We start from the raw sequence: 25,133 nt of genomic DNA on the forward strand, positions 1-25,133 counted from the left end.
ATTCTACATCAATTTAATTAATTACTAGTACTTATCGCTACGAAACCAACGAGGAGCTGTACGATGAACTCGAAATCAAATAGATATACGAAATGATAGAAGATTTCGACTTAAGACATGAAATAAGGCTGCTAAATCGCACTAACGTGGAACTGCTGAATAACACGCGGAAAATCGGAATATTATAGCCACCGAAATAACACGAACTTGTATTAATGTAAGTGTAAGTGTAATAGAACAGTAGTGATAAGTTAATTTATAAATTAAGATTTTGCTAAGGATGTGAGTAAGATGTAATTAATTTTCAAAAAGTCTCCTAATTCATTACTCAACTGTACACTGATTGTCGCACCTTAAACTAATGACTCCATTTCTAAAAGAATCCTGGAGAGATAATCCATGTAGATTTTGTTTTATACATTGCCATATCTTTTAAGACCAGAAGCTTACGTGTAAAACTGTAACAGAGTCCAAGTCTTGGGGCCATACAGAATAATTGGCAAGATAAGCGTCCCAAAGAGGCAGATATTAGTCTTTATTGTAATTCATCTTCTTTTCCATTATCTCATTCCACTCTCTCATATCTTTCCAAAACACACTGACGTGGAACTACTGGATAACACGCGGAAAATCAAAATAATGAAGCGAGCCCAACCACTCCAACTTTGATTAATGCAAGTATAATAGAACAGCAGTTATTCATTAAGTTGTAAATTAAGATTGTGCAAAGGATATCTAATATGTAATATGTAATTCAACTGTACACTGATTGTCGTATCTTAAACTGATGACTTTATTTCTAATATAATCTTGGAAAGGAACATGTAGAGTTTGTTTCATACATCAAATTTTCGAAGTCTTGAAGCTTTCGTGTTAAACTGTAACAGAATCCAAGTCTTGGAGCCATACAGAAGAATAAGCCAAGATAAGCGTTCCAAATAGGCAGATATTAGTCTTTATTGTCAGGCATATTCTTTTCCATCTTACCAATTCCATCTTTCCATTGTTACCAATTCGGCTTATTGCATCGGTGGTAGATGCTACAGTCTATTCCTGTATCACTGATCCCAAGCATTTCAAGTCTTTCTTTAAAATTTTCGTCTCCGATGTTCTCTGGAATATATGAACTACCTGATTAATTTTAACGGATTCTGCAATTTCTTAGTTGAATAGTTAATCTCTTAAGTTTTTCTGGTGTATGGTGCTTTGTTTTGAAATTTGTTAATTGAAAATGTTATAAATCAAATAGATGTACGTAATGATCAAAATTTTGACTTAAAAGATCAAATAAGGCTACTAAATTACAAGCACACTAACGTAAAACTACTGGTTAACACACGAAAAATCAGAATAATAAAAGGAGCCAAACTACTCGAACTTTTATGAATGCAAGTACATTAGAACAGTAGTGATAAATCAAGTTGTTTTCAAATCAAATTAAGATTGTGCTAAGGATATCTAATGTAAGATATAATTCAACTGTACACTGATTGTCGCAACTTAAACTAATGTCTTCATTTCTAGTATAATCTTGGAGAGAAACATGTAGAATTTGTTTTACATATTGCATTTTCGAAGACCTGAAGCTTTTATGTCAATCTGTAACAAAGTCCAAGTCTTGGAGTCATACATAAGAATTACCAAGACAAATATTCCAAAAAGGCAGATATTAGTCGTTATTGCAATATATCTTCTTTTCCATCATCTCAGAGAATCAAAAACTACTGCATATTTACCGATTCGGCTTATTACACTAGTAGTAGATACTACAGCAAACTCCTTTATCACTGATCCCAAGAACTTTAAAAAATTATTGTAAAAATGATCCATCTGTTTATTAATTGGAAACGTTAATATATACGTCATATGATAATGAAGGAGATTGATTCACTAAATATCCATCTTTAGAGACAAATTCTATTTCAAGTTAATTAATTACCAATGCTTACCGACAATTTAAAACGTAAACTAGAAAAAAGCTGTTTTTCTGAAAACCTTTATTTCCTGTAAAAATAATATTGTTGTTCTGTCAGTTTTGCCAAATTACCCTTTTCACTCTTGGCAAAGATTGTAAAAGGACGCAATTAGAATGTCGAGGACACATCAAGAACAGGATTTCATGCAGTCGATTCTACATTATTCACCACCAGACACAGTCCCGATGCCATTCGGAACAAACTTCAAGCCCAACTCAACCGGGCGATGGCGTGGTACAAGTTCTGATGACTGCAGATTAACCCAAACAAAACTCAGGCTATTATGTTCCATCGCAAAAAGGAATTCTCCGCATACCGCCTAAAAATTGAATGATCCCTGGGTGCAGATGGTGTCACACCTCCGTCGCCAATTCGACCAAAGATTTCAATGGTCAGCCCAAATTCAGCACGCTATTTACAAAGGCCATGACGTGTATAGCCTACTATTTACACTCCTCCATAGAAAAACCAGACTACAAATTTCCCAGCAAGCGACTCTCTAAAAAATGCTGGTCCGTCTAATTTGCCTCAATATAGCACAGGTGTGGTACAGGTAAGTATTTCATGAGACAACTTGCGCTACTCCAAGTGTTCCAAGCCAAAACAGTTCTCGCGTTACTCAACGCCCATAGTTTTTGAGGAACGCGAATAGCCATTTAAAATCAGGCATCCCGTTCGAGAAGAGCTTCACGAACACGATCAGTGTGAGCTTCTCCCTAGGCGCCTTACAACATGATTACAATCTGATTAAATCCGTACCCATCCAAAAACCCCGGTAGTTCAACCTAATACGGAAATCCCAGTCGTAACCCAGGATCTCTGTCGCTCCCAAAACATAAGTGTTCTGAACCCGAAGCGACATCAGCAAAGGACCATTTGGTCTAGTCGGTCAATCTGGCAAAATTTTAAAAAATCTTTTCCATCATCTTTGAGATCCTGGCCGATTCGGCTTATTACTTCAGTGGTAGATGGCATTGTTCTCTCCTGTATCACTGATCCCAAGAATTTCAGATTTTTCACTTGCTCCAACTGGATTCCATTATGGAATTTTCGTCCCCCAGTTTTGCTGGAAATTTATGAACATCCCGATTAAATTCAACGGATATTGCAATATCATAGTCGAATATTTAATTTGTTACGTTTGTCTGGTGTATGGTGCATCCGTTTGTTAATTGGAATCGTTAATATATACGTCATTTTTCAATATACGAGGTTATTTCACTGAATATCCGTCTTCGAAATATAGACAAATTCTATTTCAAGTTAACTCTTAATGTTCGACTTTATCAGGACACCATATTTCTCCTCTATTGGTTCAGCCAAAGATGAGTCTTTACCATTAAGTTTCTCTAGTTGCAGTTTTTCTCTAACTTGCAAAATGTATTTAATATGATGGCTTTTTTGGTAATTTATCTATCATTCTAATTTATAATACCTGAACTTATATCTATTGATTACAAATTCAACATATGGAGAGATATAAACTAAGAATGTAACAACTAAGAATAATGTATCATCATAACAAGTTATTTAAATTGAAGTTTACTTTTTCTGCTTTCGAGATATTTCCGACATTCTTTTCAATGTTAAGAGATAAATAAACTAATTCCTTTCATGAGGTGGAAGGAGAAGCTTGTTTAAAAAAAATTAATTTCCAATGTTAAACGCTCCAAGGTCCATTGACGTTTCTTTCAGTTATAATTACAGCCTCAATATTTTGACGGTTCATCCAAAAACATTGGATTACCAAATATGGGGACTAGACTAGATTCATTTGATAAAAATGTCAGCACGCTGAATGTCGGGAAAACCATATATGTACGGGTAACAATGTATGTACCATTTTTATTATTTTGAGGTGATATCAATTCCTGGTAAAACAACACTACTGTCTATTACACGTGAAAATGTTATAAAGTTATGTAATATTTGTTATTAATAAACTTACTTTTCTAAAAATATTTGATGGAAAATTTACAATTTGCGTTTCAAAATGCATATTCTATAACCTTGCAAGCTGATTCTTGCACCCTTAGTGCATTGCTTTAACTTACTAATTTCCGCTTAGTTGACGCTTTCCATTTGGCCCAAGCAGCAAATGACAGCTCAAATTTTCGTGAACGACGAATCAAATTAATGAATGAATCGAATTATCAAATTTTACGTTTGACCCTTAAAACGTTTGTTAAGCGATTTGAGGAAATCTGATTCAGGACCCCAACAAACACTTTTTGAAATGTGTGGTAATGTATGATTCTGGATTAGGTTTGGATAACTCTGGGAAAAATCCCAACAAAAACTGAACTGAATATTGACGCTTTTTTGCTTGCAAATCCAACGTGGAAAATACATTTTAGTGAGTAAACAAAATATATGCTACGTTATAAACAGAGAAAAAGATTAATTACTATAAGGAGAACTAAACCTACTAGAATGTGAGTAAAAATACAAAGTTTTATCTACTTTAGAGACAATTCAAAATATTCTAATTATTTTTATATGCCAGGTGTAACGGAACTTTTTTTTAAACTCAATAAAATGGAAAAATGTATTTATTCAAAGTATTGGGCATTTAATTTTAGACATCTTACCCATTTTCAGGTAATGTATGGATGTCATCTCAAAAAAATCGTTTGTCCTTTGAGCAAAACCATTCATAGAGCCATTTTCTAAGCTTCTACTCTGCAAACGCGTGTCCCGATGATACGAACAGTTGATAGTTAGTCAGGCTGGGCAAGGTTTGGTGAGTATGGCGGTTGCTACAGTATGTTTCATGCAAGTGCTTTTAATGCCTCCTTAACCGGTTTTGCTTTATAAGATGACGCGCTATCGCAATGTCGACCAATACATGGTTCAAATTGATCATCTGTTATCGGTAGCGATCACTATTAGCCCTTTCGCCATGTTTTAATAATTCGTAATACAACTCGCACTCTGATCCAACTAAATCCAGAGCATTGTTTTGCGACCAAAACTATTTGGCCTTGGAGTCGGTTCGCCATATGATAACCATGATTTTTTAATGTGGCACCACCCATCTTTTGGATGTTCCTAATTGCTCATATTCGTCTCTAATCGTTACTTGGGCTACGTTTAACCTCTCTCCCTATTATTTTTGAGTACGAATCGGGTCTTTAACCAATAACATTTGCAGATTCGCATCTTCAAACTTTTTCGGTGTGCCAGAACGTTCGTTGCCTTCCACATCAAAATCACCACTTTTGAACTTTCGAAACTACGGGTTTCATGTGTTTAAGATTAGAGCATGCTTTGTAAGCTTCTACCAGCAAACGATGACTTTCAGCGGTTTTTTTTGACTAAAGAATAAAAGTAAAAGGTAGCTCAAATGCATGTTTTCAGGCACGAAACTTGACATTTTCAAAAAAGTATAAATCTATGATAGTGTTACTTTCACAAAATATTACATGTATAGCTTTACAGCTTGATGTCAGTAGAATGAAACGACACATGCGTAAAATCATAATATTGCATATTTAAGCCTAGTGACACATGTTAGTAATACCCATAATGATTTTCCGGTATACCTGGTATATTAAAATAATGGTATTTGTTAAAAATGCTCAAAAACCCATGCTATTACCATCCACCTGTTAATGTTTATATATGGGTAATTCAATGAACGTCGTCGCGCATAAAGGCGGATAATTTAATATCCTACTGAAATATTGTTTGACGTTTTATATGATCGAGTACGCTCTCTCGTAAAACAGACGAGAACCAACAAAAGAACAAATTTACCTCGCGAAACATCTAAATATAAACAATTCCAAGGCAAACTGACGTAGACTTTATTAAGTTCGAGAAGAAGACACTACCACCCACCGTCACTGTCCCTCTCCACCTCACTATCCTCCGCTTTGTCCCTCTCACTATCCAATCTCCCGCATCTTCCAGTCTCTTCCCTTTGTCATCACCCCATTCTTCTTCGCCCTCATTCACTCTCTTCCTCTCTCTCTGTCTCTCCGTCTGTTTCCCTCATTTAATATTTCTTTGATGTGAACGATGGAGACCCATTAAAGGCCGACCATAAATATTTTCAGTCTCGAAATTGATATCTCCGATACGCAGGAGGCGCCCGGTCCCGGTTTTTGATTAAAATATATTTTAAGGAAAATTAAATTAACATCGGGACCGTGGAGGCGGCGGCCCTGGAAGGCGGTCAGGCCGGTGGCACGGGAAGGTTTTACTTTTAAGTTTTCCGCGTCGTTGAACGACACACTGGCAAAACGGTAGCGAAAAAGGAACGATCCGTGCGTAATATTTGATTTGATGTTTGATTCGCACTTTTTTCTTTGAGGATGATAACTGTAGGAATGTTCGTCGGGTCGGTCAGTCCGGCGAAATGTGTGGCTGCCGCTGCGATTATTTGTCAGAACACTCACTACTATTTTTGGAAGGAATTTGCACGAGAACTGAAAAGACTGGTTGAAGAAATACTGTTTATTTCAATGTTAAAAATTATACATTTGGTCGACGGGAGAATTGACAGGATATTAGGTTAGCTAGATGAAGTACGGTAGCGCTATGGAAGTGGTACTATTACAAGGGGATGGAGAGAAGAAAAGAGAGCGAGACGTCGTCGTGATGGTCTTTTATAGCCTGGAACTGCATGGTACCCACCGGCGTTGTCAACATTTGTACTTGTTGATGAAGTTGTGGTGGCCTAAAGGGTCGTGGCGGTCGCCACATAACTATGAAAGGTTTTATTGAAAAAGTGGTGAAACGAGTCAAACTTAAGAGCAAGGGGAAATAATTTTTGGGAAACAACAAGTAACTGTTTTATTTCTTATTCAACCCTCACTCATTATAATTTCCTACAACTTACTACAAGTGGCTCAAAAAGTTATAAAATGTGAAAATAAAAACTATTAAGTTACTTCAAAAAACCTTATTCATTTTATAGAAAAAGAGGATCAGAAAGAACAGACCAACCCGTATCACTCGTTCACCATTCACAAAGTTTTAAAATAGATGGACGGATAGTCTGGTGCGTATTACAGAACAACTCCCTCTTAAAAATACGGCCACAGAGATGTACGTAGTCATTATTCCATCTGGACAGCTTATAGTTGTTATAAAAATTGTTTTTGACTGTCAATTGTAGCATTGTTCGTCAGTTTGCCTTTGAACATCTTCGATGGCACTGTTCCTACCCAATTTTCCATGGTACCACTTTTTTAAAATTTGATAACTCAAAATTACAATAATAAATGGTTTAGAAACTGAGCTACTGCAATTCGCCTTTGGTAGACTATGTTAAGTCACGGCAACATCAGTCCGCCTTCGGTGTCCTTCCACCTTGAACTGTGTTGCATTTACTGGGAGTCCACAGACTAGGGGTAATTGAAAGCTTGAAGGGGTTGTTGAGCACCTTCAATATACCTTTTGTGTCCTCCGATCTTTAGCTACGATACTTTTGCCCAAACCCCACTTAACTTCACCCTAAGCTTGAGGTAACTGTGGGGCGATCGTCAAGCCAACGTCAGATTGTCTTATTTTCTTTTTCTTTTTGATAATTAATTTTAATCCGGTTAATTGAATGAATTCAAAAGAAAATATACTTATGATGTCCGCGTAATCCTACTGAGTGTGCCAGATATAAATTGTGAACGAGTTGTAAACAAAATAAAACATTATTTTACTTAAAAACTGTTTTATTTTACTGAAATAAAAGGCTCGTTGTTGAACGGTGATACAAAGCGATACCGAAGATTCTTATCGATTAAAAAACACGCCAACCTGTCTCATTCCTTCACTATTCAGGTAATTTCAAGACAGATGGCCGTAATGTCAGGGCTATTTTACATAACATATATCTTGTCACAATTAGATCTGGAAAACGATCTGGATGCGGTAAGTTTCCAGAAAAAAAAACATTTCAAGTGGCGCATATCTGTCAGAGTAACAATATTATGACAACCACCGGCAAGCTGGCGGCTATTATATGTAGAATACATTAATGTAATATAATATAATAATTAATTGATATATTGGATGAAAAACATGCTGTCTTAATTGAACATAACTCATAACATTGATGTATTCATCAGGATGCTTTACTCCACAACCATCTTCAGATTTGGCGCATGCTCCTGCATAGAATAAACCATAGAAAAGAATAAACTATATAAAACTATATTGTCATTTTTTTCTAATGGCGGTCCATTATTTACGAGTCGATCGGTATAGTCCATTGGATCAAAACAACAAAATAATCTAGAATATTTAGATTTTGTGATACATTAATAATTATACAGTAATTAAATTTAATTAATATTAATAATGATTTAATTGTTGTGTTATTCTTGGTGGTTTAACACAAATTGGTTTTAAAATATGGAAGAATAAAGATAAGTGTAGAATGTGAACTTATGTTTTTAAAAGTTATAAAATCCAAATAGCCTCAATTTTATTTAGCACTTCATTTTCAACGACATCGAATAGGTATCAACAAATGCTAAAATTTAATGATAACAAGAACAGAAAAGAAAATTATTCTTGTTGTGTTGGAAGTAGTCAAGTCATTAACGAAATTTGTCTATCAAGAATAGTAGCAAAAACTATAGTAACTCCTAATAATTAAACATATATTTTAGTAATAATTTAAATTTTATTTTATTCGTAAGATATAGCCAGAATTTGTTGAGAGTGAAAGTTGAAATATGTGAATATATTAATCTAAACAATTTTAAGTTATTAAACACTCTTACACTAATAGCATAAAGATACTTACTTAAAGATACTTAGATATACAATTTTCCGGTATATTAACACTTTTTTGCATACATTTTCATCTAAATGGTCCAAAAATTTACAATCGAGACAATTGAAATTAGTGTATGCAAGAATCATTAATTATGCTCTTTTGGTTCTTATAAAATATTTTAATATGTTAACAACGTTTAGACAGAATCTCATCTGCCATCTCCAGGTCGTGCTTCCTTTTCTTCAACTTCTCTTTACACGATCTGAATACTTCATATAACCTACAATCTTCATTTCTACTACTTTTTTCTATATATATATATTAATTTATAATATATTATTCATTTATGTCCTGCTGCACATTTATCTGTCAATTCATAGGTGTGTTTAGAACAATTTAAGGTTCTTATACTTGTTAGAACAGTTCTTAAAGACCTCCTTTCCTTTCATTTAGAAGAGTAGCAATTAAAAGTATAACTTTATATTACCCAAACATAACTTTTAAAGATAAAGACGCCTAAAAAAATACCTTAACGCCAGAAATCCCAACAAAAATGCACGACTAATATTAGAAAAACATGTATTAGTCGAGATTAATATTCTTAGTAGGAGAATCTTCAATAATATTTCGAGTATTTTAAAAAGGATAAAGAGGATTTAGTTAGCCGTTTCACTTGTATGAAACACCCTTGGTACTACCCCACTGATTCTGTATAAAAACAAAAATGCAGGGGATGTTCGATGAAACAAATTTGGTGTGCAGAATTATGCTAAGAAAGGGTTAAAAACAGTTTTTGGAAAGCCATGAGAAATTTACATCGAATAGTCAAAAAGAACTTTAGATAAATATTGTAACTTTTCAGATATTATAGCTATAAACATTTCAGAAGTTGTCATGTCGAAACCATGCATATTCTCATAAGTTTTTCATAACCTGATCTGTTTATCACATTTAGCTCTTTCTGGGTCAAAATGATCATGCACAAGGAATGACAATTATTGTCACTTGTGGAACAAGTGTATTAAATTCTTTTCAAGATTGATTAATTTGAATTGTACTCCAAAAAAACAAAATAATACATTTCATTTTAAATGCCAAAATGTACTTTTTAATCTGGTATGCTGTAGTTAACAAGTATTTTAATATTTTGTGACCGAAATAATACCTGTGCTAAGAGGCATGTGTTTTAGCGGTTTCCAGCTGCAATTCGGAGACGACATTCGAGAAAAACAAATGAATTAATTGGATCTGGTTTTAAGGCAATTAGTGTTTTCCATTATTATTTTAGTTTTCCGCCAGGGCGGTAATCCTATTACCAGGCGATTTGTTTCTTTTGCTCGACCGTAAAATTTTCATGACTCTGTAATTAAAATTGGCGCCGTAAAAACAGCATTGTTGAAAAGTTTCGCGACCGTCGGTTCCTATACGGTATTAAGGACTTTTTTCCGTCGCTGCTTACTGCATTTTTAGTCGCAATGCCGTTTTCCTTTGCCATGGCATGTTAGTTAAGAGTGAGTATTTTGTTTTACTTTTTTACAAGTTATGCACTCGCCAATTTCCCCTCTTAGAATTTCAGAGATTTATTTTAAGCTGAGTATATAGAACAGAATGAGAAACAGAACACGCTTGAACACATATGTTGGAAATCTTTACGAAGTGTTTTAAATATTTTTATTTCATATTTATTGATATTAAAGTTAAGGAGATATTATCTAGTAAATCTCCAGTAACATTGTGTGACAATTTTTTTATTCTATAACATTAAATAAAAAGGCTTTTTTGTCACAACACGTAAAATTTTAAAGTAATGATAAATTATTATAAAGTACTCTAAAAAAAGACAGTATGAAAAGTTTGAATCATATTTATTTATTTATATTTGTATTTATTAGGAAAAATAGGCCATATATTCTGAAAGAAAATGACGAAATATTATTTTATCCTTTCATTACAAACCAGCAGTAATCTGGTAGCAATTTAGCATTCGATCTTTCTTGATAACGCTCTTCTCTCTGTTTTATATCCTGGTGGAATCGTTCACCCTATTTGTCACTCACCATTCCAAGATTAGAGAGAAAAATAAAGACATCGTTTTAATTTTTTGCTTGACAAATATCACAAATCTCCATTACCATACTTATCTGTAATCTTGACAACAGTTTTTTTATTAAATAAAGTGTTATATATAATGGTGGAAAAATCACATTTTCTTGTGAAATAAGAGGACAGTGAAGAGAGAATACTTAAAGCTTGATTTACCAAAAACAAAGTCAGTTCGTTTTGGACAATCTTATTCAACAACTTCCAAACAAACAAACTTAATAATGGTTTTTTGTGCCTGTAGTGTCCCACAAACAGAGAAAAGAACAATAACACGTGAAACTTCCCTGTAATCCAAACAATATAGCAACAACTTTTAAATCAACCCAAACTGTCCAGTGTTGTTCTTTGTATTTGATTGAGTCTAATATTAGTTTCATATTTTCCTACATTTCCATTATATTGAATTACGGAAGTCCAAAATGTGAATTTTCGTGTAGACTAGTAGAACTGAATCAGTATCAGCGACATCTGTTAGAGAAAATGTAAAATATCGTAGTACATAAACGTCAAATAATCAAGCCTAACTATTAAATTAAAACCATCAATATTTCTCCGCATAAAATAACTTTTCCATTTTTCATTGTTGACTTATTTTTTCTGAACAAATTTAATATGTCTAGAAGGAGCTAGTTACAATCACAAACGATTTTGCTACGAAAGATACACTGTTTCAACTCGAATTGGAGATTCTATCACCGTCAGCATGCTCATGAGGTATAGCGATTTCTAATTACTAGTTACCAGATTTTAAATACTAAATATTTGTGAAAATGAATTAATGGACAGAACTCGGTTAAACCAACATCGTTCTTTCCGCACAGTATCTCCATATTTCCAGAAATATGGGATAAAGTTCTAGAGCCTTATAGAAAATATTTTGCTTAATATATAATGTAAAAATTTTTCCCAATAAACGACCTTTTAAAGTGAAAAAATTATCAAAATACATGCACATCAGAGCACTTAATGTCTCGTTAATTATTAACATTATTAATTAAGGTTAAGTTTTAGATAATTTCGCATAAAAAAAAATCCGTCTTAGGTATACTCCGCGAGACCAACCAGAACTAGTGATATTCTAAATAATCAAGTTCTGTTAATTACAGCAAACAAACTAAATATTTTTATCAATTTACAATTTTTAAGCAAATATCCCCAGAAATCAGGGATGTTTAGAAACATGTATCCCATTCCATTTTTTTATTGGAAAATTTTTTTTTTTTTAATTCAATATTGTAATTTTAATGTGCCAATAAAGAATAAAGTGCGGTAAAGTTTAAAAAATGTATTGTCGATAATAAATAATTAATAATGGAATAATTTTGCTAAATGAAAACAAAATGTTACTAAACATAATGCAATGCTTTAGATAAATTTTATTTATTCCAATTTGAAAATATATTTTAGAACTGTCTTTGGTACAGTGAAAAATACAAGACAAACGACTCCTGACTGTTTATCTCGGCGTTATTTCGCGCAAAATTTCAAAACTTTAAATCAAATGTTATGACGGTTGTTGTAGGAAATAAATGTCGCGAAATCCACACAAAAAGATTATATTTATGACCGGTTAAATGCAGCTAACACGGAAGAGGATTTATACTGGAACTTTATTTCTTCCCGAATTTCGATTGTTTCCCAACAAAATACAATTTCTTTTGATTTAAATTTCAGATTTTGTTACTCAGTCTTATCGCTTACTGTACCGATATAAAATGGATTATTTCTAACGATTTTGCCATTCATAACTTTTAAATATCTTTAAAATTTTGAGTTATAGTGCCGAATTTCACTAACAATTTATTTGTTTTTAGGTAGCTTGGTTAAGGGTCGACACGCAAACTATCCTGACCATTCACAGTCACGTCATCACCAAGAATCATCGTATAGCCGTCACTCACACCGAACATCGTAATTGGTATCTGCATATTCGGGATGTGCGAGAAGCAGACAAGGGCTGGTACATGTGTCAAATCAACACTGACCCTATGAAAAGCCAGGTTGGATATCTGAATGTAGTTGGTGAGTAAACAATTTTTGTTTGGAAGTTAATTTGCTGAACCGTATAGCTTACATTAGATATAAATATGTATAGAAAATTATTCCTTCATTGTTATGCAATACATATAAGATAATAAGAAGCATTTAGTAGTTATAAATTGCACATTTCTGTTAAAATATAATTTTAATAGTGGTTTAGATATAGTTTTCGAAACATTGCTTTGAAGTATAAGAAATATATAGTATAGAAATATATAGCAAATATATAGAAATGGATAGTGACCTCAGGTCATCTGAATTGATGATGTTAAAACGTCGCAAAAACCCTACGAAAGTAAAAAAGTATGCTCAGCCATATTCTTAGATGTAGAATAAGCCTTCGATAAGGTTTGACATGAAGGCTTAGTTCATATACTGCAGAAAATGTTAGCAAAACAACACCCCATACTACTAAAATCGCATATTACAGCCAGAACGTTTGGAGTTAAACAAAAAGAAGCTTACTCTACATTAAAAGAAGCTACAGCAGGTGTACCATGATGTACACTTGTGATATACCACAAATGAAGAATATTACGATGGCTACGTTTGCTGATGATACTGCAATTATAACTGTCGGAGACAATAGTGAAGTAACCACACGACAATGATAACAGGAAGGTGACAATATAAATAATTGGACTCAATCTTGGAAAATAAGAATTAACAATCAGACCTTACAAGCACCAATAACATTAAATAATACTATCATTCCATATAGCAACAACGCTAATTATCTCGGAATGAATCTTGACGGAAAACTTCACTGGAAGAAACCTAAAGAAGAAAAGAAAAGAACTGGAATTGAAATATAGGAAAATGTATTGGCTAATTGAAAGAAAATCACAATTATCAGTACATAATAAATTGCTATTATATAAGAACATACTGAAACCTGTATGGACATAAGAAGTTCGATTATGGGGATATTCTGAAAAGAGTAACATAAAGAGAATACAAATGTTTCAGAACAAAGCCCTGAGAAGAATTGTGGGAGCACCCAAATACTACAGGACTGACTACCTACATCCAGACCTTCAGATACCCACACTCAGCTAAGAACTAAAGAGAATTGTAAAAGGGCATGAGAAAAGACACCATTCTCATGAAAATATTAATGTATTGAAAGTTTTGGATATAGAGCAAAACACAGACTTAAAAGAAACAAACCATCTGATCTTGTGTAGTGTTGTGTCGTAAGGTGCATATAATAAAAATATAGCCGTTACATGCAAAAACATTAAACATTTCACCAGAGACTGAAATAGGACCGATGAGTCCTCCTAGTTATATATTTAGATTTAAGTTATCACAAAGAAATATTGTAGGTTAAACAACTAGTAACAATGTAATAATTAAGTAATAAAAAAATTATAAATTTTAGTTCATTTTATTTTATTAATGAATTAAAAAATTTTATAATGCATATCTTACAAAGGATTTAAAACTACAATTAATTATACAGTTATAATCACTGTATTGCTCTCTAGTTTGTTCTGTTACTACCTATATACATCTTTCTCGATAAAACTAGTTTTAATCACTGCATACTCCTTAATGGAATTGCCATATCTGCAAAAGAGTTAGTATTCTTTCTCTCCTCACACATTTTAACCAAATGCAAATTTACAAATTCTAAACAATTGTACACATGGCCGTGCACATAAATCTTTCAGACACTACAATAAGATTTACTACAGTTCTCGAATATTAATTATATCTCACCTTTAATTGCTTCCACTTTCATCAGCCTGTCCTGGAAATTTTCAGCACTGAATCATAATCCCGTATTCAGAAAGTTTTATTCAAGTAAACAACTAAACCCTTAATTTCCAATTTATCTGTTATAATTTTTTCGCAATTCCATTATTTGTCAATTTCTTTTTCAATGTGTCTCATCGAGTTCATTCAAAGCGAAGGAATTATTAACCATTCCTGTTTACATGAAACCGAATTAATTGTTATTCCAATGTTTATCTTTCTCCAGTAACATTGCATTTGTCCATTCAACTGTATTCTTTTAAAAGTAATACCTGGAATTTCCACTCACCTATTCGTGGATTATCTTTACACCATTTAAATTCTATATTACCTAACAGTCTATGAGAGGATGCTCTCTACATCGCTCAAAGAGCTGCATGTCTCTAAGCTTTTCAAGGATATTTTTCAGATTAACTGTTTCCACCGAAATAATTGTATTATGTTGTATTTATGTTGAAAATACTACTCACTGTTTTAATGCATTTCATATATATAACCTCTGATAGAGCTAACATCAATCTGATCTTGATCCGACACCCCCTTCGTATAAGGACTTCTCTGTTCTTTTAAGATTATATTTTCAATTTGTTGAGATATTTCAGTAACCCTGTACATACTAATATTCAGTGCAGGTGCAACACGCTAAAATTATTTTCAATAAAAACTGCAGCAACTTATTAATTACCAGAAAATTCCTTACCTCTCTAAATAATTATACTGGAAATTTTTTACTCCGTTATCTCCTATATATACAACTGTATTTATATATTCTATTTATCTTCTAAAATATATATAATAAAACTGCATCAACTTTATATTCAACGTATACATACTTGCCTCTCTAAAGCATATTACTGGCAAGAGAGGGCCCCCATTATCTGTTTCCTGTTCAAAGTAGCTGAACAGAGTCGCAATCAATCATCGCCTTACTATAACTATTTAATGACTTTGCCATGTTTAATTAAAATTATTACTAATTTTAAAAAACAGTTAAAAATGTATCTCAACAAACATCTAAAAGAAACGTTTGCTAGTTCATAATCTTTGATTATTACCATTAATGTTTTAAATAATTTTAAAGACATATGACAAAAGTTTCGATCAATTCCAATAAAAATCGAATTTTATTCTGTCTCTTTTTATCTAGAGTAATGCTAATTAAGTCCAAAACTTCAGAATGTACATGTTATCCCTTAAATTCTGAGGTATTGTGGTATATTGCGGTGTAATGATAAATATCTGATCTAATCATATATAATGCAATAATTATTGAATTGCATTTAATACAACGCATGTTGCCATTGCGTGGTACATTACACCTTAACATTACTTTACTAATGTATGTGTTTTGCCAACTATTTGGCCATTAAATAATTTACATATTGTTTAGAATAGGAGCCTCTCTACATTGTCCTAAATATTGTTAGAAATATTTCCAATAGACATTTGCAATTTTTGGTACTTGTCCAGAAATTCTCATACACTAACAGAGAAAAATCCAGTTACTTTTTAAATATTTCTATTTCATAGTCGAAATACAAGTTAAAAACAAATATTTTTTATTTATATCGATTGGAACTTTCGAGTGGTACGCAGCCCTCAACCATCATTAATGACTGAAAACGACTATGGTAACACAGTAATTATTTATAAACATTGACTTACTGATGGGAAAACTCCTTAACAAGACTCTATATCTTCAAGTTAGTCATGTCCTGAATCTGTTATTATGAATTGGTGCATTTGGTATGATTAAATTTCATGGTTTATATCAAATGTAATGAACTCCTACCTATACAGATTCAATCTTAGTTATTTTGTATTATTTGAAAATGCAATTATACACAGATATTTTACATTAATTAACCTAGACAAACAATCGTTATTTATATAGAGTAAACTAGAAACTCCCGTCGGTAAAATAACCGAACATTTTACTATTATATAAAGCGATAACCGAAATACCATAGTTTAAAATTTATGAAATTATTTTCTCGATTTAATTTAATACGCTGATAAAAAACAAACAGTACGTTCAAACGTATAATTTTTACTGTATTTGCTCGGTAATTAATGGGCGTTTGAAGAGGATCCGAAATCGATGGGAAAAAATAAAAACATTAAAATTTATTAACTAGAGACGGTAGGAAAAACAGAGGATTTTTTTTATCGGTTATTCGATGTGATTTATTGGGATGGAACGGGCTTCGATTTTATGGTTATTAAATTGAAATGTATAAAAGCATTGACAAAAAAAATGTTTGTGCGTTATAGTATTGTGTGTAGCCTATAGAAGGCTTCCACGAGCAGTGGAGTTTTATTGGTAAGGTACAATATAAACATAGAAAAAAAAACAGGAAATAATTTTGATACAGGGTCTTGAGTAAATAGGTAAATATAAATTGTGAAATAATTGTAACAGGAAGTAATGATGCGCGTTAAAAGCATTCCTTAGTATATGCATACTAGGTATGGCTATTAATTAACAACAAACTGGCAAACCAGAGAGTTTTTTAGTTTACATATAATGAAACTGCACACACAAAATTGAATAATTATCCCATGTAACAAAGACGATTGCTCGTACGTATCCGACGTATATTCGTATATTCGTATCTTGGAATGAATCTTGACGCAAACTCGATTACAAGCAACAATAGTGGATTTTAAATTTAAAAAAAATTATTAACTATGACATGTACCTACAGAAACAAACGTTGTTTAATACATTCTAGCTAAGCAAAATTCAAAGGAATATAATCAAGCTATTTGAACTTATAGCGAACGTATGTATATTTTACAGGAAAAAACAGTGTTAATTAATATATTGTTATTGTAGAAACGATGGTTTAATAAGTGAAGATGGTTTCTCCTACATATGTACTTAGTATATACATTTTTTCATGGTTCAAGTCCAATTACTAAGTTCACTACTATTACTTACCTTTTTTTTGTAAAACATATTTTGCCTAAAGAAATTCCAACTTCAGCTGCGACAAGACGTTACAATACTAAACTAAATTTTTGTAATGCATGGTCTGTTTTTTTTTACTCTAACTGAATTCAGAACCGAAATACTTACAGTAGTATCTATTAACAGACTATATCACTATTATCCAGTGATTATTGACAAGTTGTGTGTGTTTTCTTAAGTAAAATTTGCATAAAGAGAAAAAAAAGTTGCATCTGAGAAGAAAAATACATTCAGTACTCTGCAAGCTTTTCATGGAGCGTTATATAGGCGTTATATATAGAGAAAATAATAACATTTCAGAGCGTTAGAGCGCTTCTGAAGGATCCTTGTTGATAGTCATTCCTCATATACAATGATCTTCGTCACGTAAAGCTTTTATATGTTTTAGGGACTGAACTTTTTTATTTCACAGGTTCCAAACAAGGTATATATATATATATATATATATATATATATATATATATATATATATATATATATAAATATGTATCTGGTAAATAGAGCAAACGAACAAAATATTTGTTATCAATTTATAATTTTTAAGCAAATATCCTCAGAAATCAGGGATGTTCAGGAACATGTATCCCATTCCATTTTCTTATTGGAATTTTTTTTTAAATCAATATTTTATTTTTAATATGTCAATACAGAATAAAGTGTACGTAAAATTAATAATGGAATAATTCTGCTGAATGACAGTTAAATCTTACTAAACAAAATGCAATGATTTAGATACATTTTATTTTACTTTAATTTTAAAATATATTTTAGAACTGTCTTTGTTACAGTTAAAAATACAAGACAAACGACTACTGACTGTTTATCTCGGCGTTATTTCGCGCAAAATTTCAACAGTTCAAATCAAAAGTTAGGACGGTTGTTGGAGGAAATAAATGTCGCGAAATCCACACAAAAAGATTATATTTATGACCGGTTAAATGCAGCTAACACGGAAGAGGATTTATACTAGAACTTTATTTCTTCCCGAATTTCGATTGTTTCCCAACAAAATATAATATATAGAAATGGTAACATTTCAGAGCGTTAGAGCACTTCTGAAGGATATTATCTTTGTTGATAATCATACCTCATATACAATGATCTTCGTCATGTAAACATTTTATAAGTTTTAGTGACTGTACTTTCACAGGTTCCAAACAAGTTTTTGTCAAGGCTACTGGTTGACGAGGGCCAATACAGAGTTCATTCATGGAAGGTGTAAACTATCAACTATTTTGATTACGAGAGAAACTTAAATTATTATTTCTTCTTAAATGTTACTCTCTCGCCCTATATAAAATCAATATCGCAACAGCGAGCTATTTAAACGCTGGCTTTTTCAAATAAAAAAAATGAATGCGAGTTTAAAGGACTTAGTAATTTCAATTATGTCAATTTATGTCATGTTAGCGCAATAGTGAGTGAAATAAGGGTCACGTATATCATATTCGCCAGCTCCAATTTCTAACCATGAAAGTTTGACTTCAGCAATCTAGTGATTCTAAGTAGATATTCGAGATCCTATTATTATGAAAAGAGTTAAAAAAAATTAATTTATTGTATTGCTTAGGCATACTTTAGGACTAAATATTGAGAATTATATTGTAACAACTAACATTTTAATTTACTGATTTTTGGGGTACTAACCTAATTTGTGTAAATGTGTATGTTGTGTACCTAAAAAAGATTTTTCCTCACAAATTTTTAAAACTTGCTACAAAATGTTGGAAATATAACGTGAATATTTGTTTAACAAATTTGAAGGTAATTCACGAACATTTTTTCAAACTAAAAAACCCTATTTGGCAATATTTTTACTTAAATTCAATTCAAATCCAACGTATCGGATTCGTATCTTCATCATTGGTGTTATGGTTGGCAAACGAGGTACCAGCTTTCTGAAATACAACAACTCAGTCCAATGATACATCCAACGTATAATATTTATGTAACCAATTTTAACCAACCTATAAAACTAATTTTTGAAATTTTTAGAGAAATCTTTGTTTGCTTGGGAATTCTACATACTTTTGCTATAGTAAGTTTTAAGTATATAATTTATATATATAATTATAATATATAATTTGATTAATATATAATATTAATTTATAATAATTTTTTTCTATTATTTACATACATAAAATATTTATATAATGAAGAATAATTATTGAATTTTAAAGTTATAATTGAGTATCATGTTTCCTGAAATTATGAACCTTTTACTGATACGTTTATGAATTAATTAGACTTTCTGATGTATCTGTAATTTGTTGTATTGCTTAGGCATACTTTAGGACTAAATATTGAGAATTATATTGTAACAACTAATATTTTAATTTACTGATTTTTGTGGTACTAATGTAATTTGTGTAGATGTGTATGTTGTGTACCTAAAAAAGATTTTTCCTCACGAATTTTTAATAGTTGCTATAAAATGTTTGGAATATAACATGAGTATTTGTTTAACAAATTTGGAGGTAATTCTCGAACATTTTTTCAAACCAAAAAAACTATTTGACAATATTTTAACTTAAATTCAATTCAAAGCCAAAGTATCGGACTCATATCTTCATCATTGGTATTATGGTTGGCAATCGAGGTACCAGCTTTCTGAAATATAACAACTCAGTCCATTGATACATCCAACGTATAATACTTATGTAATCAATTTTAACCAACTTATAAAACTAATTTTTTGAAATTTTTGGGATAATTGTTCTTTGGAAATTCTACATACTTTTTGCTATAGTAAGTCTTAAGTATATAATTAACTGTTGTAACTATTTTATGAATTTTTATCAACAATTTGTTGAACAACTGTATGTTGAGGCGACAGTAATTTAAAAAAAAATACGAAAAAAATTAATTTGCCCTTTTCTGAAATGAGAATTTCTTCATAATAACGAAATCCCCATTATTAACGCCGATCCCTTGCCGATCGCATTTCTTACGGAAGTACCATGGCATCTGACTGACTAGATCATTAACGTTATTTTCTATACCCGGTGGTATCGATTATTGGCTGGGAAAAGGAGGAAAATTCCAACCGGCGGAAAATCGCACAGAACATTGTGCTCAACTAATGGTCGTTAAGGAAATTAATGACTTTCCAAGGTGGTATAGTATGCTCGTTATTAATATTTCTGTCACAAAAGGAAAGCAATTTCAAAGCCATCAGTCGTAGGCCTTTTCGACGTTACACACGGCGTCTTTGGCGCCGTCGGAAACAAAATTAGCAACCCGGTGAAAACAACAGTATATTTTCTGTATCAGTTAACAGTCACTTAAATAATAAAGAATACAATCAGCTGCTTTATTAAAGGTACCGCATTCCTCTAACAATTTTTAACGTTGAATGAAAAAAGCATCATTGAATTATGTAACATGGATTTCATTCGAGATATTGGTAGAATAATATCTCGTAAGATCAATATCATCACGTTGTGTGTAACGTGAAATGTTCAAGTTACACTTCGACTAATATAGTTTATTACATAATCTATAGTGCACAAAATATATCCCAAAACCAGTTAATTTAGTAAATACTATATATGAAGATCAAGATAAAATTATTTGGACTCAAAAAACCTAGTTGACCAAGCAAAATAAAGATTTTTTTTAAATCGTATCCTCTTGAGTAATTTTTATATACAGGCATACCGGAAAGTCATTACCGATTTTCCTAACAGATTTCGCTATACTTACGTGTTATTTTGAGAAAGAAAAATCGTCATAACTTTATAAATCTTTGAATTTGTCAAATTTAGTGCCTGCAAATATGCATTTGCTTTAGTTCTTCTTATTTCAATTCTTATTTAATCAAACGAAAAAGCCACTAAGAGTCATCGTTTGCTGGTAGAAACTTACAATGAACATGCATTAACCGTAAAAACATATGTTGCCTGTTTTCCAAAATTTAAGAGTGGTGATTTCGTTCAAGGCCAAAAACGTTCCGGTAAATCGAAAAAGATTGAAGATGCGAAGAAAGGAGTTATTAGATGAAGACCGATCCAACTCAAACTTAAACATAATTGGCAGAAGCATTAAATTTGCCATAAGAAATAATTAGCAACCGATTTCGAGCAATACAGAAAATAAAAAAATTACGAACGTTTGAAACTTGGTGAAAGAGTTAATAATGATAGCTACAGACAACAAATAATGAATTTCGACCATTAATCGAAAATCGTTCAGATTAAGAGCCCGAAAATGCGGTAAAGTGATTTTACAACACGATAATGCTCCATTGCATAAACCAAAACCGGTCAAGGAAGAGCTGAAAGGATTGGGCGTATTGTCGTACTCACTTTATTTCCCAGAGTTTGTGCTGTCCGATTATCAACCTTTCGCATCAATGGGACACGCGCTTGAAAGAAGATAGAATACACATAGTTTTTTGGAATGGCATCCATAAATTGCCTAAAAGATGGGCATAATATCTTATTCTATATATCCATCATATATATATATATATATATATATATATATATGTATATATATATATATATATATATATATATAATTTATTATTATATCTATCTCGAGGGCTTCTGAACAATTTTGGACCATAGAAGAAAGAAATAAATATTGCCCTATCGACATATAAGCCATAAAATAATAATAATAAAAGTATCCTTACATATAACGATACAACAAATAATTTGAATAAATACATTTTTCCATTTTCTTGAAAATTATGCGGTTTATTTTTGAAGAAACTGGTAATGACTATCCGGTACCCTTGATAATTTGAAAATAAAATCTAATTTTTTCCTAAATTTGTTAGAAAACCTCACAAGTTGCATCAATTTCATATTTCACAACAATAATCAAATGTTCTGAATCTTCGCCACAATTATCTGATTTCTATTTAAACCGTACATCATATAAATAAAATTCTACCTAAATTTCAAACCAAATATGACTAGGCTTCATTAGTTAACCAACAAATCATTATCCAACACATTATTAGAGAATCCTCAATACAAAACTTGGACATTAATATTATAATGTGAATCCTTCATGACTAAACAAATTATTATACAAATATAATATTTAAACAATTTGCTCTCTCTATTCCACATTTGATTCATATTATTATTTCCACCTATATTAAACATAATTTTAAAAACCATTGGAACCTTGGACTAATTGTTTGTGATTGGCTGTAACCTCAAAAACTTTCTGAACTTATGAAATATTTTACATTTTATATAAATTTCCATAAACTTAACCAAATTTAGCCCTTTATAAAGCCATTTGTTTGAAAAGAACACCTGCTAATTTGCAAATTTACATTTTTTCAACTGTCTACACATTGGCAAGTTCTGAAATAGAGCTAGCACACATTCTCCATGAAAAAATCTGACACAAATACTAGTACCGCATGCCACCAACCTGGACTTGAAAGTAAACTCAATTTTATATGAATCCCAATTGAACCTCATGACGGTCTTACAAACCAGGAAATATTTACCGATATATCAACTAAATCGAGAACAAAATCCAATGGGGTGAAACTATAAGAAACTTTAACAACCATTTTACTTTTTCCAATTGTAATTCAGCAATCGATATAAATATTATAGTTAGTTAGATGGTTAATTACATAGGCTCATAAAAATCTATACGCAAATATTGCACTACTGTGTTTTCACTACAAGCTCCGTAATGACAAAAATAATATATATCTATGACCAAAACAATCTCATGGCCAACACTTCAACTTTTAAACCCACTTCAATATAGGAGGAGGTTGTGCGTTCGGCTGTACATATATTTTTTTGTAATGTATGTTCGCCTATTCCTCCATCAGTTATCAGTAGAATATATAATAAGTGTGGTAGATAAGTTAAATAATGTTTTTGTTTATTTTTATTTAGTTATTAGAACGATTATTATGTACATATTTTATTTTAAAACTTTTTTTTGTGTGTTAAAAATCAAAGTTCGATTATTTTTTACTTTTTAGTGAGTTCCTTATTTATTTTTTGAAGTCGGTTAAATCTTTTGTTAAAAATATTTTTAAATAGTTCAAAGAATACCCTTCACTTTTATGATTTCAATTGAATTTCGCTCATCGTACAGTATTTCACATCTCCGACATTATATTTTAATTATATTCTAATACATTTTGACAGCTTACAGAGACCAAACTCGTTGCTTTTCCATGTTTTCACTTCACGGCGAAAACATGGAAAAGCAAAGTTTTTTTCCAACCATAAAATGTTGGATGCCTATGCTCCAAATATACAAAAATATTGGGTGTTTTCAGTATATTTTTTCAAATTTTACACTTAATCCGGTTCGAAGGAATCTAACATTTTTATTATTATAACCTGCTATTTAATTCCGCTATTATGAACCATTTTCTTAACTGTTTATGGACTACTATCTAATATTAATTTATATACATATTATGCTAGGCGACTTATGTCCTTAACGGTACATGCTGCTTCTTTATTTAACACGCTTCTTAATTCTAACTTAACCTAACTTTTTCGTACAAACAAGTTGAACCTTGCGACAAGTCAAACGTCAACATATCAAAAGCCTCTGAATTACCTTGAACACCATAATAAAATGAAGTAATATTTATGGACGTCTAAATTAATAACAATAACAGTATTTATCTTCAAATACGCAACAGATAGTCCCTTAAATGTGGGCTATGGATGGATGATCATTCCATGAAATTCGCCATGTAGATGAACACGGAGCAAAGGAGTGAACTATCAATGGTGATTGAAAATTGATGTGGTTTCATGAATGCTCCATTTGAGAGGCCTAGTTATAGTTAATTGTTTTATCTACATATATTGTTCCAGCATGCATATTTAATATGATAAAATTAACTATTATATGCAATAAAGAATTACGATAATCCAAACCCCGTTAATCAGTAATGGATTCTATTATACCCCATTTCAATTAATATCGCCGCATCATTGCTAATTATTACCCGTTACGCCATTCCGCTTTTTACACCCCTGTTTTTGAAACCGAATTTATTCCTGTTCCAGCGAAATTACATTTAGTGAATAATCCTGTTTCGAATCATATTTCTTTAGATACAATTTATAATCATTCCAAGAAAACGGATGAGTTCGCATTTATATCCGGACTGTTTCCTGCACAAACAGTTAACTGACGAAAGGCCAAAGACAGTGTGAAATATCGTAAATTGCGTGTATATCCGGCTCGAGCTTCCCTTCGCTCTGAGTCCTCAATCTCCTTTTATTGTTATTCTAATTATGTCGTGTAAGAAGCAGGTTTTTTTGGTATCAGGATATACCAGTTACTGTCCAAGCTCGATATGATTATGAATATATTCAGTAACAGCTTTCGGAAAACAATAGTATAGTTTTTAGTACTAGTTTTAGTTTACAAAGGGATGACACATTTTCTTTAGTTATATTTTTATTTCATGAGAAATATAACGCTACTTATATACATGTAATTAGCAATAATATAATTTCAATTTTATAAATTTAATAGCATAGTAATACAGATAATTTTAATTAGAGTATAAACTATCCAAGTTACGTTACGT

General features: G+C 31.6%; 1 protein-coding gene across 1 annotated transcript in view; it reads left to right on the plus strand.

Moving 5' to 3' along the window:
• LOC143200269 (neurotrimin) overlaps positions 1-25,133 on the plus strand; it is a 339,465-nt gene that overhangs the window by 233,808 nt on the left and 80,524 nt on the right. Inside the window, exon 3 of the mRNA XM_076410706.1 lies at positions 12,621-12,828. Within this exon, the coding sequence (XP_076266821.1) occupies positions 12,621-12,828 (208 nt within the window). The remainder of the gene's footprint in view (positions 1-12,620; positions 12,829-25,133) is intronic.

Source organism: Rhynchophorus ferrugineus, unplaced genomic scaffold (assembly GCF_030347505.1).
Source record: "Rhynchophorus ferrugineus isolate W39M unplaced genomic scaffold, kcgeb_rfMv2 rfM1, whole genome shotgun sequence".
NCBI classification, from domain to species: domain Eukaryota; kingdom Metazoa; phylum Arthropoda; class Insecta; order Coleoptera; family Curculionidae; genus Rhynchophorus; species Rhynchophorus ferrugineus.